General features: G+C 29.3%; 1 protein-coding gene across 5 annotated transcripts in view; it reads right to left on the reverse strand.

The window, feature by feature from the left end:
• The window catches only part of LOC122849256 (rho GDP-dissociation inhibitor 1), a 36,647-nt gene that overhangs the window by 16,322 nt on the left and 5,928 nt on the right, over positions 1-14,397 (reverse strand). The window contains exons 1-3 of one of the 5 annotated variants that reach the window (XM_044147926.1): positions 7,906-8,065; positions 7,252-7,457; positions 6,956-7,180 (exon numbers count right to left, since the gene is read on the reverse strand). In XM_044147926.1, the coding sequence (XP_044003861.1) occupies positions 6,956-7,180; positions 7,252-7,432 (406 nt within the window). In that variant the 5' untranslated portion in view covers positions 7,433-7,457; positions 7,906-8,065. The other 4 variants (XM_044147925.1, XM_044147924.1, XM_044147928.1 and 1 more) reach the window with 4 other exon arrangements.

Below are 14,397 nucleotides of genomic sequence, written 5' to 3' on the forward strand. Positions count from 1 at the left end.
GCGCTCCATACGGTGTATGCGGGGCCCCGGGTTTTCAAAATTAATACGAATGTGTTGTAGACAATTCAAGTGAATTTTTTTCATTGGTGTATTTTAGAGTCGGATAAATTACCGGGCTTTTTAATAAATCATTCGGACTTTTTAGATATTTTAACCCTTTTTTCGAATTTTAAATAAAAAAAAAATTCCTCAGTCTTTAGAAAAGTTTAGTTGGACAAAGTCAAAGCGTGGTAATTTTTTTAAGGTAAAAATACATTTGTAAAAAAAATATCCAGTCGTTAGCCGTGGTCACTCGTGGTCAGTTAACCCTTTTTTTAATAAAAAAATTCCTGAGTCTTTAAGAAAGTTTAGTTGGACAAAGTCAAAGCTCGGTGATTTTTTTAACGTTGGAATACACCTGTAAAAAAAAATCAAGTCGGTAACCATGGTCACTCGTGGTCAGTTAACCCTTTTTTTAATGAAAAAATTCCTGCGTCTTTAAAAAGGTTTAGTCGGACAAAGTGGAAGCGTGGTAATTTTTTTGACGTTGAAATAAATTTGTAAAAGAAATATGTAGTCGCTAGCCGTGGTCACTGGTAGTCAGTTAACCCACTTTAATTTTCAAAAAATTCCTAAGTCTTTCAAAAGGTTTAGTTGGACAAAGTAAAAGCGTGGTAAATTTATTACATATGTATTTCAACTTGAAAAAAAATACCACGCTTTTACTTTGTCCAACTAAACCTTTTTACAGACTCAGGAATTTTTTTATTAAAAAAAGGGTAAAACTGACCACGAGTGACCACGGCTAGCGACTTGATTTTTTTTTTTACAGGTGTATGCCAACGTTAAAAAAATTACCACGTTTTTACTTTGTCCAACTAAACCTTTTTAAAGACTCAGGAATTTTTTTATTAAAAAAAGGGTTAACTGACCACTAGTGACCACAAGTAGCAACTTGATTTTTTTTTTACAGGTGTATTCCAACGTTAAAAAAATTACCACGCTTTTACTTTGTTCAACTAAACCTTTTTGGGGACTTCGTAGTTTTTTTTTAAATGAAAAGGGTTGACTGACCACTAGTGACCACAGGTAGCGACTTGATTTTTTTTTTACAGGTGTATTTCAACGTTAAAAAAAATACCACGCTTTTACTTTGTCCAACTAAACCTTTTTACAGACTCAGGAATTTTTTTATTAAAAAAAGGGTTAACTGACCACGAGTGACCACGGCTAGCGACTTGATTTTTTTTAACAGGTGTATTTCAACGTTAAAAAAAATTACCACGCTTTAACTTTGTCCAACTAAACCTTTTTAAAGACTCAGGAATTTTTTTATTAAAAAAAGGGTTAACTGACCACGAGTGACCACGGCTAGCGACTTGATTTTTTTTTTAACAGGTGTATGCCAACGTTAAAAAAATTACCACGTTTTTACTTTGTCTAACTGAATCTTTTTAAAGACTGAGGAATTTTTTTTTTCTATTTCAAATAAAATAAAAGGTTGAAGATTACTAAGTAATTATAATTAGCGCGTTGATAAATCTTGTTACATCGTTTTTCATAATTATTTACTTATTCTTTATTCTAATTCAATCACTTAATTTTGTTTTATCGAATTTTTAAGCTCGGGGCCCGGGCATCTAACACGCCCCTGCCTCCGCTGCTGACTTGACTGCCAACTTCAGCCCCGTAAAATATCATGTCTGTTTTCGGAAAAAAAAAAAACCTAAATTTGTTTTAACATCGACTAATTCGGTTCAGGAGCAAAAATAAAACAACTGAGCCCCCCTCAAAATGCCTTACCCGGGATTTCAATAATAAGTACTATTTTTTTATAGTTCTTAAGGATACAAGAATACGTTTTCGTTGTTTTTTGAAAATTTTGATTATTTTAATTGTTATTAATAAATGAATTTTTTGCTAGTGTTAATTGAAAAAAATGATATCTATTGATCTGCTAGAAGGAAATAAATAATTTTTATACAGAATATTGAAAATAAACCGATCTTTTTAAAAAAAATAAAATAATAAATTTAAATCAAAAATTAGCAAAAGTTATTAACAATTTTTATAAACAAATGGAAATTCTACTACTTTCTCCCTCTTTTTTTACATTTTTTTATTTCACCTTTTTTATTCTCCATTTCATTACGCAACTTTTCACGTTAAAAAAACTCATTAACATTAATATTTAAAAAAGTTATCAATATTTTTCTAGTGCGTCGCGCGACCATTAGTAAGGAAAGTACTGCGCGCGAAGCCTTAACGGTGGCTCTCAATTTGTTGTTAAATTAATAACTCAATAGATAATTAATAAAAATACCCAAAAATTTGCATAAAACTTCTTGATATACTGCTCAACAATATTGCCACTGACAAGTTACTCGATTTTAAAATTTCTTCGCCTTTTTTTTCATTCGAAGTTAGACAAATTAAATTTTCCATCAGCACAATACAATAAATAAAAAAAGTTAAACAATATAAATAAATAAGTTTTTTAATATCACTATTGCCATCGCGAGCCTATAATAAAGCTACAGTCAAATTTTCAAGTCAATTTATTAATTTTTAAATAAGTTATCACGAGTTATATGTTTAAAAAAAAAAGATTTTTTATTGCATTAACTAATTATGATACAAAAAAATTTACTTGAATGAAAATGTATATTTTTTAGTTTTATATATCACTGTATTTTTTTTTTTTTTCGATTTTTCAATTTTAATTTTTCACCGAAACAACGTCGCGTTTTCATGTCTTCGAGCGCTCAACGTGTTATTGCATCCAGACCCTCAATTGTCGCGCGACGCACTAGAAAAATATTGATAACTTTTTTAAATATTAATGTTAATGAGTTTTTTTAACGTGAAAAGTTGCGTAATGAAATGGAGAATAAAAAAGGTAAAATGAAAAAATGTAAAAAAAGAGGGAGAAAGTAGTAGAATTTCCATTTGTTTATAAAAATTGTTAATAACTTTGGCTAATTTTTGATTTAAATTTATTATTTTATTTTTTTTAAAAAGATCGGTTTATTTTCAATATTCTGTATAAAAATTATTTATTTCCTTCTAGCAGATCAATAGATATCATTTTTTTCAATTAACACTAGCAAAAAATTCATTTATTAATAACAATTAAAATAATCGAAATTTTCAAAAAACAACGAAAACGTATTCTTGTATCCTCAAGAACTATAAAAAAATAGTACTTATTATTATAATCCCGGGTAAGGCATTTTGAGGGGGGCTCAGTTGTTTTATTTTTGCTCTCAGCGGTTCATAAAATATTGTAAAAAAACAGCTTGTGACACTACATATCGTTGAATAAAAAAAAAAATAAACGATTGAAAAATTTAAAAAAAATATCGTAGAGTCTACAGATGAAACGTCGTCGATTAAAATATTGCCGGAATTGATCGGTCAATATTTGGAATTGGGCCATGTCCAAAAATGGGCATATTAAATCTGATAAGGCCCCAAAATTGGAAATAAATATGACGATTGCTTTTGGCCAATAAAAATAAAGAAAATGAGCATCTCACAAGCCACTTCGATTCAGGACTTCACGTTTTATCTCGAAATAACAAAAAGTCACAGAAAAGCGAAAACATAAGTGTCCTACGGAACACTAAAAATATGAATTCAAAATTTTTAAAACGTGAAGCTTACATTACTTTGTCTATAATGATTTTACACTGTCAAAGTAATTTCTATCAAATAATGATTTACAATTTACATCTTAAAAACGTGAAACATACATTTACTTTTGTACGATAATCTTCTGTTTTTATAATGTAGGTCTCGTTCGAAAAAAAACGTGAAATGTACAAAACAAACTTTAAAAAAAAACAACGTTTATATATTTTTTATCTAAAATTTACAAGAAAAAAAATAATATTTAGATTGTTTTACCGAAGATACCAAAAATTCATTAAATAATGTAGAATGACATGTTATTTCTCTTTGTGAAAATAATCATGATCTTTTCTATGCTAACCTATAATTTCATAGTAACTGTTAGATAACCTACAGATAACTATTACTTAATTGATTTCAATAACCAAAAAAAATTATCAGTTTAAACGGTTATGGAAACCTGAAATAACCATTAATAATTTGTTAGAAAACAGTTTGATAATGGTTGCAATCGCGCAACATGCAACTGTTTATAGAGTTATTGAACAGCTAAATAACGGCTATTAAGCTTATAATAAACTGAACTGAACCAAATCAACAAATAACCATTAATGAACCAAGAAAAATGGTTGCACCGTTCCGTCAGGGCAGTCACTTATTTTTGTTTTTTTCTGTCGTTAATAAAATCAACAAATTTTTTCGTTTTTTTTCATTTTATAGTTTTTAGTTCATCATTTGACAAATAGCTCAGGTTTAACTAATTATTAGCCAGTTTTGAAATTAATTTTATCTACAAAACGTGGTAAATATAAAACTGCATGAAATAAAGAGTTAAAATTAATTGATGGAATTTTTAGGAGAGTTCTATTGAGGGTTTGTTCAAATCTAAAAATCATAGTCTTACAAAAATTCTACATAGAAATATTTTTTAATGTTTTTTAATGTTTGTAATGAGTATTTTTGAAATCGTCGAAATTCGAACTAGAGCATGGTAACTTTTCTATAAAATTATAAAATTTTTCATTAATAATAAATTATCAATCAATTATTGAAGAAAAAATATTTAAATGCATTACAGAAATAAAAAAAAAAGAAAAATAAAATGATCAAGAGTTCGATAACTGAACTATCATGTGTAAATTGTGGGAAGGGTTTTTGAAGTACATGAAAACATAATTTTAATTTGCTCTTTTTGTAAATAAATAATTAATCTATCAAAAATACTTCGCCATGAAGAAATTAATAGTAAAATTAAAAATATTCAAACTAAAGACCTACAAAAATGTCACAAAGACATAGATTTTGCTTCAACAGTGATCGCAGAAAACTCTATTCTTTTAGAAATTGTCTGTTATTCGTGTCAACGAAGTGTGGATATTTTTGGAAAATTATTAATAAATTAATAAATAAAAAAATAATTTAAAAATAAATGTAAATTACTATTTTTGCCATGATTGGAATGAATATTCAAGTAGAACAAATTTTCGTTGTCTTCAATTATTGCTGCTGTGGTTATGTAGGTAAGGCTCTGGAATGTCAACTAGGAGATACCGTGATCAAGTCCTGGTGTATTAAGTATTTATGGTGTAAATCTTTCAGTCTAATAAATTATTAAGTTTATAAATAAAAAAATTAAATTGTTTAAATAATTGGAAAATATTTTTTTTTATTAAATTAATAAATTTTTGGAATCTCAGTATATCTGATTTGATATACGTAGATTAAAATTAATAACGAAAAATAAAAAACGATAGTTTAACTAACTTCACGAGAAGATTCAATATCGATATATTTATAAGGGAAAAATTAAGCTGGTAAAATTATGTAGATATCGTGTGTTCGGCTATAATTGAGACTAAGTAAAATATTTAGCTAAAGGAAAGATATAGCAAAGGGAAATATGTAGCTAAGTAAAATATATAGCTATGTAAAATATATAACTAAGTAAAATATTTAGCTAAGTAGAATATGTAGCTAAGTAAAAGATGTAAGTAAGTAAAAAATTAAGCTGATGGAATTATGTAGGTATTGTGTGTTTGGCTATAATTGAGACTAAGTAGAATATCTAGTTAAGTAAAATATTTAGCTAATGTAAAGATGTAGCTAAGGAAAAAGATGTAGCTACGTAAAAATTATAGCGACTAATTATTTTTCTTTATCCAAGTCCAAATATAACTATGAAATCTAGTTTTTTCTGGTGACAACTCGTTATTTTATAAATATATCGATATTTTGAATTTTCAATAATTAATATTTAAAAACGATTCGAGATATTGAATTTCTATTATCACCATTGATTTTCTCGTAAAAAATACTACTAAAATCATCAATAAATTTATTTTTTTTAAAATTTATTTATAGTAAAAAATAGCAAAACATTAGTGGAAAATTTCGATAATTTTCACTTTTAAAGCTCAATATCTCAAAAAAATATTAAAGATACGATCTTGCTGTTTAATCCATATTATTCCTTGTAAAAAATACTACGAAAAACGATTTGAAGGTAATTTTTTTATATACCATTTATTTATAAAAAAAATGACAAAAAAAAAAAAATTCGATATCTTTGGCCCTCGATATCTCAAAAAGTATTCGAGATATCGAAATTCTGTTGCAGCCATTATTTTTCTCTCGAAAAGTCGTTCTTATCTCAGTCATAACATTTTGGGCTCAAACTCACGACAAGCAACATTTCGCTTGTAAACATGGCCGACATAATTCTGAGCGATCTGAGCATGCGCAAATCCGTGAGATAAGTCACAAGTTCGACAATGTCGAAAATGTAAAAAAAAAATCTAATGGTAAAAATGAGGATACTATGAAATGTTAACTTAACTATGATGAAACCGGCCAAAGAGAGGCGCGACAGCTTTCATGTAAACCATGAACAGAGATATAATTAAGCTAATACTGTACATGGTTTACATGAAACTATGAAAGCTGTCGCGCCTCTCTTTGGCCGGTTTCATCATATGGACTACAAAACCGGCCCTATTATGCTCTATAGTCACAAGTCCGCATGCGTACGGCAAAAAAAACATCAAAACTAACACTTTTTATTCGAAAAATTTTTCTCGAAATTCTACAACTATTACTTGAATCATTTTTCAATTCAAAGTATATTTTCCCAGAAAAATCCATTTATAGATTTAAACACGACAATCTGTGAATACGTAAAAAAAAAACGAAACGTCAACGTTTTTAAAAGTTATTGTATAAACATACAATGATCAAAATATTAAGTCAAAAGGCCAAGGATTACTAGAAAAGACTTCGCTAATAATATACGAAAGTAGGTACGCCACATTCAATGTTCATCCGAACTAGAGTGTTAGTGACTTACCGGGAACAACAAGCCGATAGGTTTTTTGCACATATTTTAAACCATGTACAATTTCACGTTGTACAATAAAATCAATGCGGATTCGATAACTCACGCCTTCCTTGATAACGAATGTTTGCTTTTTAAGATAAGATATGTCACTAGTTAAATCAAGTTCCATGTCAGGACGTCCGGGAACACAAAGTGCTAGTTTCTTCACAATGACTTTTCTTGGATCATCAGGCTCTAAAAAATATGAATATTATCATTAAATAATTGGAATAAATAAATTGTTGGATTTTTTTCGATGAGCCTACCAACAATGATTCCTCCCGATTTAGCTTCACCCAATAATGTTTCTTTATATTTTCTTAGACTTTCATCTTCTTTATCAGTTTCAAGAATTTGATCGATCGTTTTTTCTGGTGGTGGTTTATAATTGGTGTCAACTTCTAACTCTTCATCACCTTTAACACATTTTGCTGATGCATCTGCCATTATTTTATATATTTTCGTCACAACCCTGAAAAACCATAAACAAATTTTATCATAATAATCATGCATAATCATCCAATATATAATAACTGAAAGATATTTTCTTGTCTACTTGAGCATGTTCGATACAAGAATTAAATATATTCCCACTTCAGATAAGTTCAAGCTCTGAACTTCACAACTTTTTTTTTTTACTGTTTTTCAAAAAATGCGAGTAGAAGAACAACATTTTTAAAGATTTCAAAAAGCTAAAAGTGCCTGGAAAGTCACTGGACCACTTAGAATGAAATCACCCATTAATATTTAGATGAATTATAAATCACAAATAATAAATCACCTTGTTGATCAATTGTAGCTTATATTTATCAAAGAATACCTAATAATTATTAGAAATCAATGACTATCGATTCGATTATCGTAATATCAAGAGTAGTCAGGTTTCAAATAAAAACGGTGCACTAAACTTGGATACTAACAAGTATGTATGTGAGTAAGTGGACGATGATGAATATAAATCTACGTGTCGTGCAGAGTTGCTAGATGTTTGGTACAGTCATGCAGTCCAATTCACAGGGCATTACAATTTAGGGCTTTTTTCCTCTACTGGTGGCGCTTGTAGAGCTTTTGTATGTGAAATCTATATAAAAAAAATTTGACAAACGCCATCATATATTTAATACTACTATATTGCGCATCGCCTACCCAGATAACCACTGCGTACCACTAGGAATTTGTATCAGCTATATACCGGTATCTTACTGGTACAGAATATTACAAAATGGCAGTGGATTTTACTACTAGTATAATACTAGTACAATACTGGTATAATATACTAGGAACTAGTAAAGCTATATTGCCGGTGAAATACCAGTACATATTACCAAGATGTTGCAGAGAATAAAAGAGAAGAAATTTACCTATAAAATACCGGTACACTGTAGCGGTATAGAATACCAGTATCATAACGGTATAATACCTGTCCTTTGTATAGACGCTAAGGATAGCGTTCTTTTAGCGTGATTATAGCTAGCGTACTCGTAGCTACCTCGAAATTTTTTTTCCGTAATTATTATCGATGTAATTTTCTCATATCCCTTACATCGTCGTTCTAGGGGGTGAAATTAAGGTACACACTATATTTATACAAAAAAAATTAGACTCTCCGAAACTACCGGTAGCTACCTCAAAATTTTTGTATAAATATAGTGTTTACCTTAATTTCACCCCCCTAGAACACGACGTAGAAGGATGAAATTTTTGTAGGGGGTTAGAATTACATCGATAACAATTACGGTAAAAAAATTTCGAGGTAGCTACGAGTAGTTTCAGCGAAATTTTTTTTTTTCTATTTATATCAGAACGTGTACCTTAATTTCACCCCGCAGAACACGACGTAGAGGAATGAAATTTTTGTAGGTGCTTAAAATTACATCGATAATAATTTCGGAAAAAAAATTTCGAGGTAGCTACGCGTAGGTTCGGAGAAATTACTTTTTTTTGTATAAATATAGTGTGTACCTTAATTTCACCCCCTAAAACACGACGTAGAGAGATGAAATTCTTGTAGGGGGTTAGGAACCACGTCGTGTTGTGGGGGGTAAAATTGAGGTACACGTTTTAATAAAAACAGAAAAAAAATTTACTTCTCCGAAACTACTCGTAGCTACCTTAAAATTTTTTTACCGTAATTGTTATCGATGTAATTCTAACCCCCTACCAAAATTTCATCCCTCTACATCGGTAAATCTACGGTAAAAAAATTTCGAGGTAGCTACGAGTATTTTCGGATAAATTAATTTTTCTTTATTTTTACTAAGATATCCTTTTTCTTATTTTATGACGCTGAAGCTGGCCGCCACTCTGGCCACCAAACGTAAATTGGACCTGAAAACATATGGTGTGTCGGGTGCCCTGCGCTTATTTTTTTTTTTTTTTTTGTTATTCAACAAAATTGGGCCTGTTTAATATTATCTGAATTAAGAGTCAACTAATTGAAAGCTAAAAAAAAAATATCAACCCCCAACATAGCGTTTTAGGGGGAGCCAGGGGGGACGGAAACATTAATTATTTTTTTTACTAACGTTAAAATGAAAATTGAGACATGAAAATATTATCTAAATTCAAAGTCCACTAATAAAAAGCTAAAAAAAAAAATTACGACCCTTAACATAGCGTTTTAGGGGGTGAAAAGGGGTGAAAACGCGGATTCTAGACAATTTAATTTTTTTTTCTATCTTAAAATCGAAATTGGGGCATGAAAATATTATCTAAACTCAAAGTCCACTAATAAAAAGCTAAAAAAAAAATTACGACCCTTAACATAGCGTTTTAGGGGGTGAAAAGGAGTGAAACCGCGGATTCTAGACAATTTAATTTTTTTTCTATCTTAAAATCAAAATTGGGGCATGAAAATATTATGTAAATCAATAGTTGAGTGATTGAAAGCAATAAAAAAATATCAACCCCCAACATAGCGTTTTAGGAGGGCCAGGGGGGACGGAAACTTTAATTATTTTTTTTACTAACTTTAAAATGAAAATTGGAGCATGAAAATATTTTCTAAATTAAAGGTCAACTAATAAAAAGCTAAAAAAATAATTACAACCCCCAACATAGTTTTAGGCCAGGGGATTTGACTTTAATTTTTTTTACTAACTTTAAAAAAATTGGGGCATGAAAATATTATCAAAAGTCCACTAATGAAAAGCTAAAAAAAAAATTACGACCCTTAACATAGCGTTTTAGGGGATGAAAAGGAGTGAAACCGCGGATTCTAGACAATTTAATTTTTTTTCTATCTTAAAATCAAAATTGGGGCATGAAAATATTATGTAAATCAATAGTTGAGTGATTGAAAGCAATAAAAAAATATCAACCCCCAACATAGCGTTTTAGGAGGGCCAGGGGGGACGGAAACTTTAATTATTTTTTTTACTAACTTTAAATAAAAAATTGGGGCATGAAAATATTATCTAAATTCAAAGTCCACTAATGAAAAGCTAAAAAAAAAATTACGACCCGTAACATAGCGTTTTAGGGGGTGAAAAGGGGTGAAAACGCGGATTCTAGACAATTTAATTTTTTTTCTATCTTAAAATCAAAACTGGGGCATGAAAATATTATGTAAATTCATAGTCGACTATTTAAAAGCTAAAAAACAAATTACGACCCTTAACATAGCGTTTTAGGGGGTGAAAAGGGGTGAAAAAGCGGATTCTAGACAATTTAATTTTTTTTTCTATCTTAAACTCAAAATTAATCCATGAAAATATTATGTAAAATAATGGTCGGCTAATTAAAAGCTAAAAAAAAAATATCAACCCCCAACATAGCGTTTGAGGGGGTGGTAGGGGGGATTAAATCTTTAAGTATTTTTTTTACTTACTTTAAAATGACAATTGGGGCATAAAAATATTTTCTACATTAGAAGTTAATTGATTGAAAGCTGAGAAAAAAACTACAACCCTTAACATAGCGTTTTAGGGGGTGAAAAGGGCTGAAAACGCGGATTCTAGACAATTTAATTTTTTTTTCTATCTTAAAATCAAAATTCGGGCATAAAAATATTATGTAAATTAATAGTCGACTGTTTAAAAGCAATTAAAAAAATATCAACCACCAACATAGCGTATTAGATGGGGCCAGGGGGGACGGAAACTTTAATTATTTTTTTACTAACTTTAAAATAGAAATTGGGGCAAAAAAGTATTATTAAAATCAATATAGAAGTAATAAAAAGGTAAAAAAAAAATTTCGACCCCTAACATAGCGTTTTAGAGGATAAAAAGGAGTAAAAACGCAGATTTCAGACAATTTATTTTTTAATATAGGGACAATAAAGAGCTTTTTTTTAGTCCCATATCAATTAAGATAATAATTTTTTGCCCCAATTTTCATTTAAAAGTATGTAAAAAAAGGTTCCATCCCCTCTACTACCCCCTAAAACGTTATGTTAGTGGTTGATATTTTTTTTTATCTTTTAATTAGTTGACTTTTGATTTAGAAAATATTTTCATGCCCCAATTTTTATTTTAAAGTGAGTAAAAAAAATAATTAAACTTTTAATCCCCCTTACCACCCCCTAAAACGCTATGTTGGGGGTTGATATTTCTTTTTTAGCTTTTAATCAGTCGACTCTGAATTTAGATAATATTTTCATGTCCCAATTTTGATTTTAGGATAGAAAAAAAAATTAAATTGTCTAGAATCCGCGTTTTCATCCCTCTTCACTCCCTAAAACGCTATGTTAAGGGTCGTAGTTTTTTTTTTTAGCTTTTTGATAGTTGACTTTGAATTTAGAAAATATTTTCATGCCCCAATTCTCATTTTAAAGTAAGTAAAAAAAATACTTAAAGTTTTAATCCCCCCTACCACCCCCTCAAGTGCTATGTTGGGGGTTGATATTCTTTTTTTAGCTTTTGATTAGTCGACTATCATTTTACATAATATTTTCATGGATTAATTTTGAGTTTAAGATAGAAAAAAAAATTAAATTGTCTAAAATCCGCTTTTTCACCCCTTTTCACCCCCTAAAACGCTATGTTAAGGGTCGTAATTTTTTTTTTAGCTTTTTATTAGTGGACTTTGAATTTAGATAATATTTTCATGCCCCAATTTTTATTTTAAAGTTAGTAAAAAAAATTGATAACGTTTCCGTCCTCCCTGGCCCCCCTAAAACGCTATGTTGGGGGTTGATTTTCTTTTTCTAGCTTTCTATTGTTCTAATATTAATTTAGATGATAACCGTTTGGTCCAATTTTCTTTTTAAAGTAAGTAAAAAAAATAATTAAAGTTTTAGTTCCCCCTACCACCCCCTAAAACGCTATGTTGAGGGTTAAAATTTTTTTCCTAGCTTTTTATTAGTCCCATATCAATCAAGATAATAATTTTTTGCCCCAATTTCCATTTTAAAGTATGTAAAAAAAATAATTAATGGTTTCAACCCCTCTACTACCCCCTAAAACGTTATGTTAGTGGTTGATATTTTTTTTTATCTTTTAATTAGTTGACTTTTAATTTAGAAAATATTTTCATGCCCCAATTTTCATTTTAAAGTAAGTAAAAAAAATACTTAAAGTTTTAATCCCCCCTACCACCTCCTCAAACGCTATGTTGGGGGTTGATATTTTTTTTTTAGCTTTTAATCAGTCGACTTTGAATTTAGATAAAATTTTCATGTCTCAATTTTGATTTTAAGATAGAAAAAAAAATTAAATTGTCTAGAATCCGCGTTTTTTGCCTTTTTCACCCCCTAAAACGCTATGTTAAGGGTCGTAGTTTTTTTTTTTAGCTTTTTATTAGTTGACTTTTAATTTAGAAAATATTTTCATGCCCCAATTTTGATTTTAGGATAGAAAAAAAAATTAAATTGTCTAGAATTCGCGTTTTTAGCCCTTTTCACCCCCTACAACGCTATGTTAAGGGTCGTAGTTTTTTTCTTAGCTTTTAATTAATTGACTTCTAATTTAGAAAATATTTTCATGCCCCAATTTTCATTTTAAAGTAAGTAAAAAAAATACTTAAAGTTTTAATCCCCCCTACCACCCCCTCAAACGCTATGTTGGGGGTTGATATTTTTTTTTGAGCTTTTAAGGCATGTCCAACGTGGAACGAAAATACAGAGAAGTTTTTGAAATTTCGACAGTAGATTATTTATGTAATAATACACAATCTCTAATTTTTTTATAATTTTTTTGTCGGTGGTTTTTCTTAAATTAATTAATAAAGTTGACATTTTCGAAGGAGGTTATACATAGGCTCTTATGGCCAGCCGAGTACACTTCACACAAACCTGGTTAGAAACTATATGAAAAAATACAGAGACTATTTCGAAAAACTGATATATTATAAAATGAAAAAAGACGAAAATTTTGAGCCGTATATGAAAAAAGTTTTGTCGGTGGGTTTTTTTTAATAAATAAAAATAGACGCGAAAATTAGGAATTTTGACATATTATTGTCGGCATAGTTTGAACATAGAGTAAAACTGACAGAAGAAGTTTGCATGTGTGGTCACACAGACACGTAATTGCCGTGATCTCTTCTGCCAGTCTCACTCTATATTCAAGTTGGCCAACATTAAATTTCAACATAATTTTTAATTTATAGTAAATGATATTTTGGATAAATAAATTTAAATAAAATAAGATAATAAACATTTTTTTATTATGAAATAAGGTCAAATATGGTAAAAATAACGTGTTATGATTGATTTAAAAAAAAAAAAATTATTTTTTTGGGGTTGGCAGTGCATTTCTTGTAATATAAAATAGATAGGACATTCTCCCCTCCACAACACTCTAAAACCGGCGTTGGACATGCCTTAATTAGTCGACTATCATTTTACATAATATTTCCATGTCCCAATTTTGATTTTAGGATAGAAAAAAAAATTAAATTGTCTAGAATCCGCTTTTTCACCCCTTTTCACCCCCTAAAACGCTATGTTAAGGGTCGTAATTTTTTTTTTAGCTTTCTATTAGTGGACTTTGAATTTAGAAAATATTTTCATGCCCCAATTTTTATTTTAAAGTTAGTAAAAAAAATTATTAAAGTTTCCGTCCCCCCTGGCCACCCTAAAACGCTATGTTGGGGGTTGATTTTCTTTTTCTAGCTTTCTATTGTTCTAATATTAATTCAGATGATAACCGTTTGGTCCAATTTTCTTTTTAAAGTAAGTAAAAAAAATAATTAAAGTTTTAGTTCCCCCTACCACCCCCTAAAACGCTATGTTGAGGGTTAAAATTTTTTTCCTAGCTTTTTATTAGTCCCATATCAATCAAGATAATAATTTTTTGCCCCAATTTCCATTTTAAAGTATGTAAAAAAAATAATTAATGGTTTCAACCCCTCTACTACCCCCTAAAACGTTATGTTAGTGGTTGATATTTTTTTTTATCTTTTAATTAGTTGACTTTTAATTTAGAAAATATTTTCATGCCCCAATTTTCATTTTAAAGTAAGTAAAA

This window comes from Aphidius gifuensis, linkage group LG2 (assembly GCF_014905175.1).
Source record: "Aphidius gifuensis isolate YNYX2018 linkage group LG2, ASM1490517v1, whole genome shotgun sequence".
Lineage (NCBI taxonomy): Eukaryota > Metazoa > Arthropoda > Insecta > Hymenoptera > Braconidae > Aphidius > Aphidius gifuensis.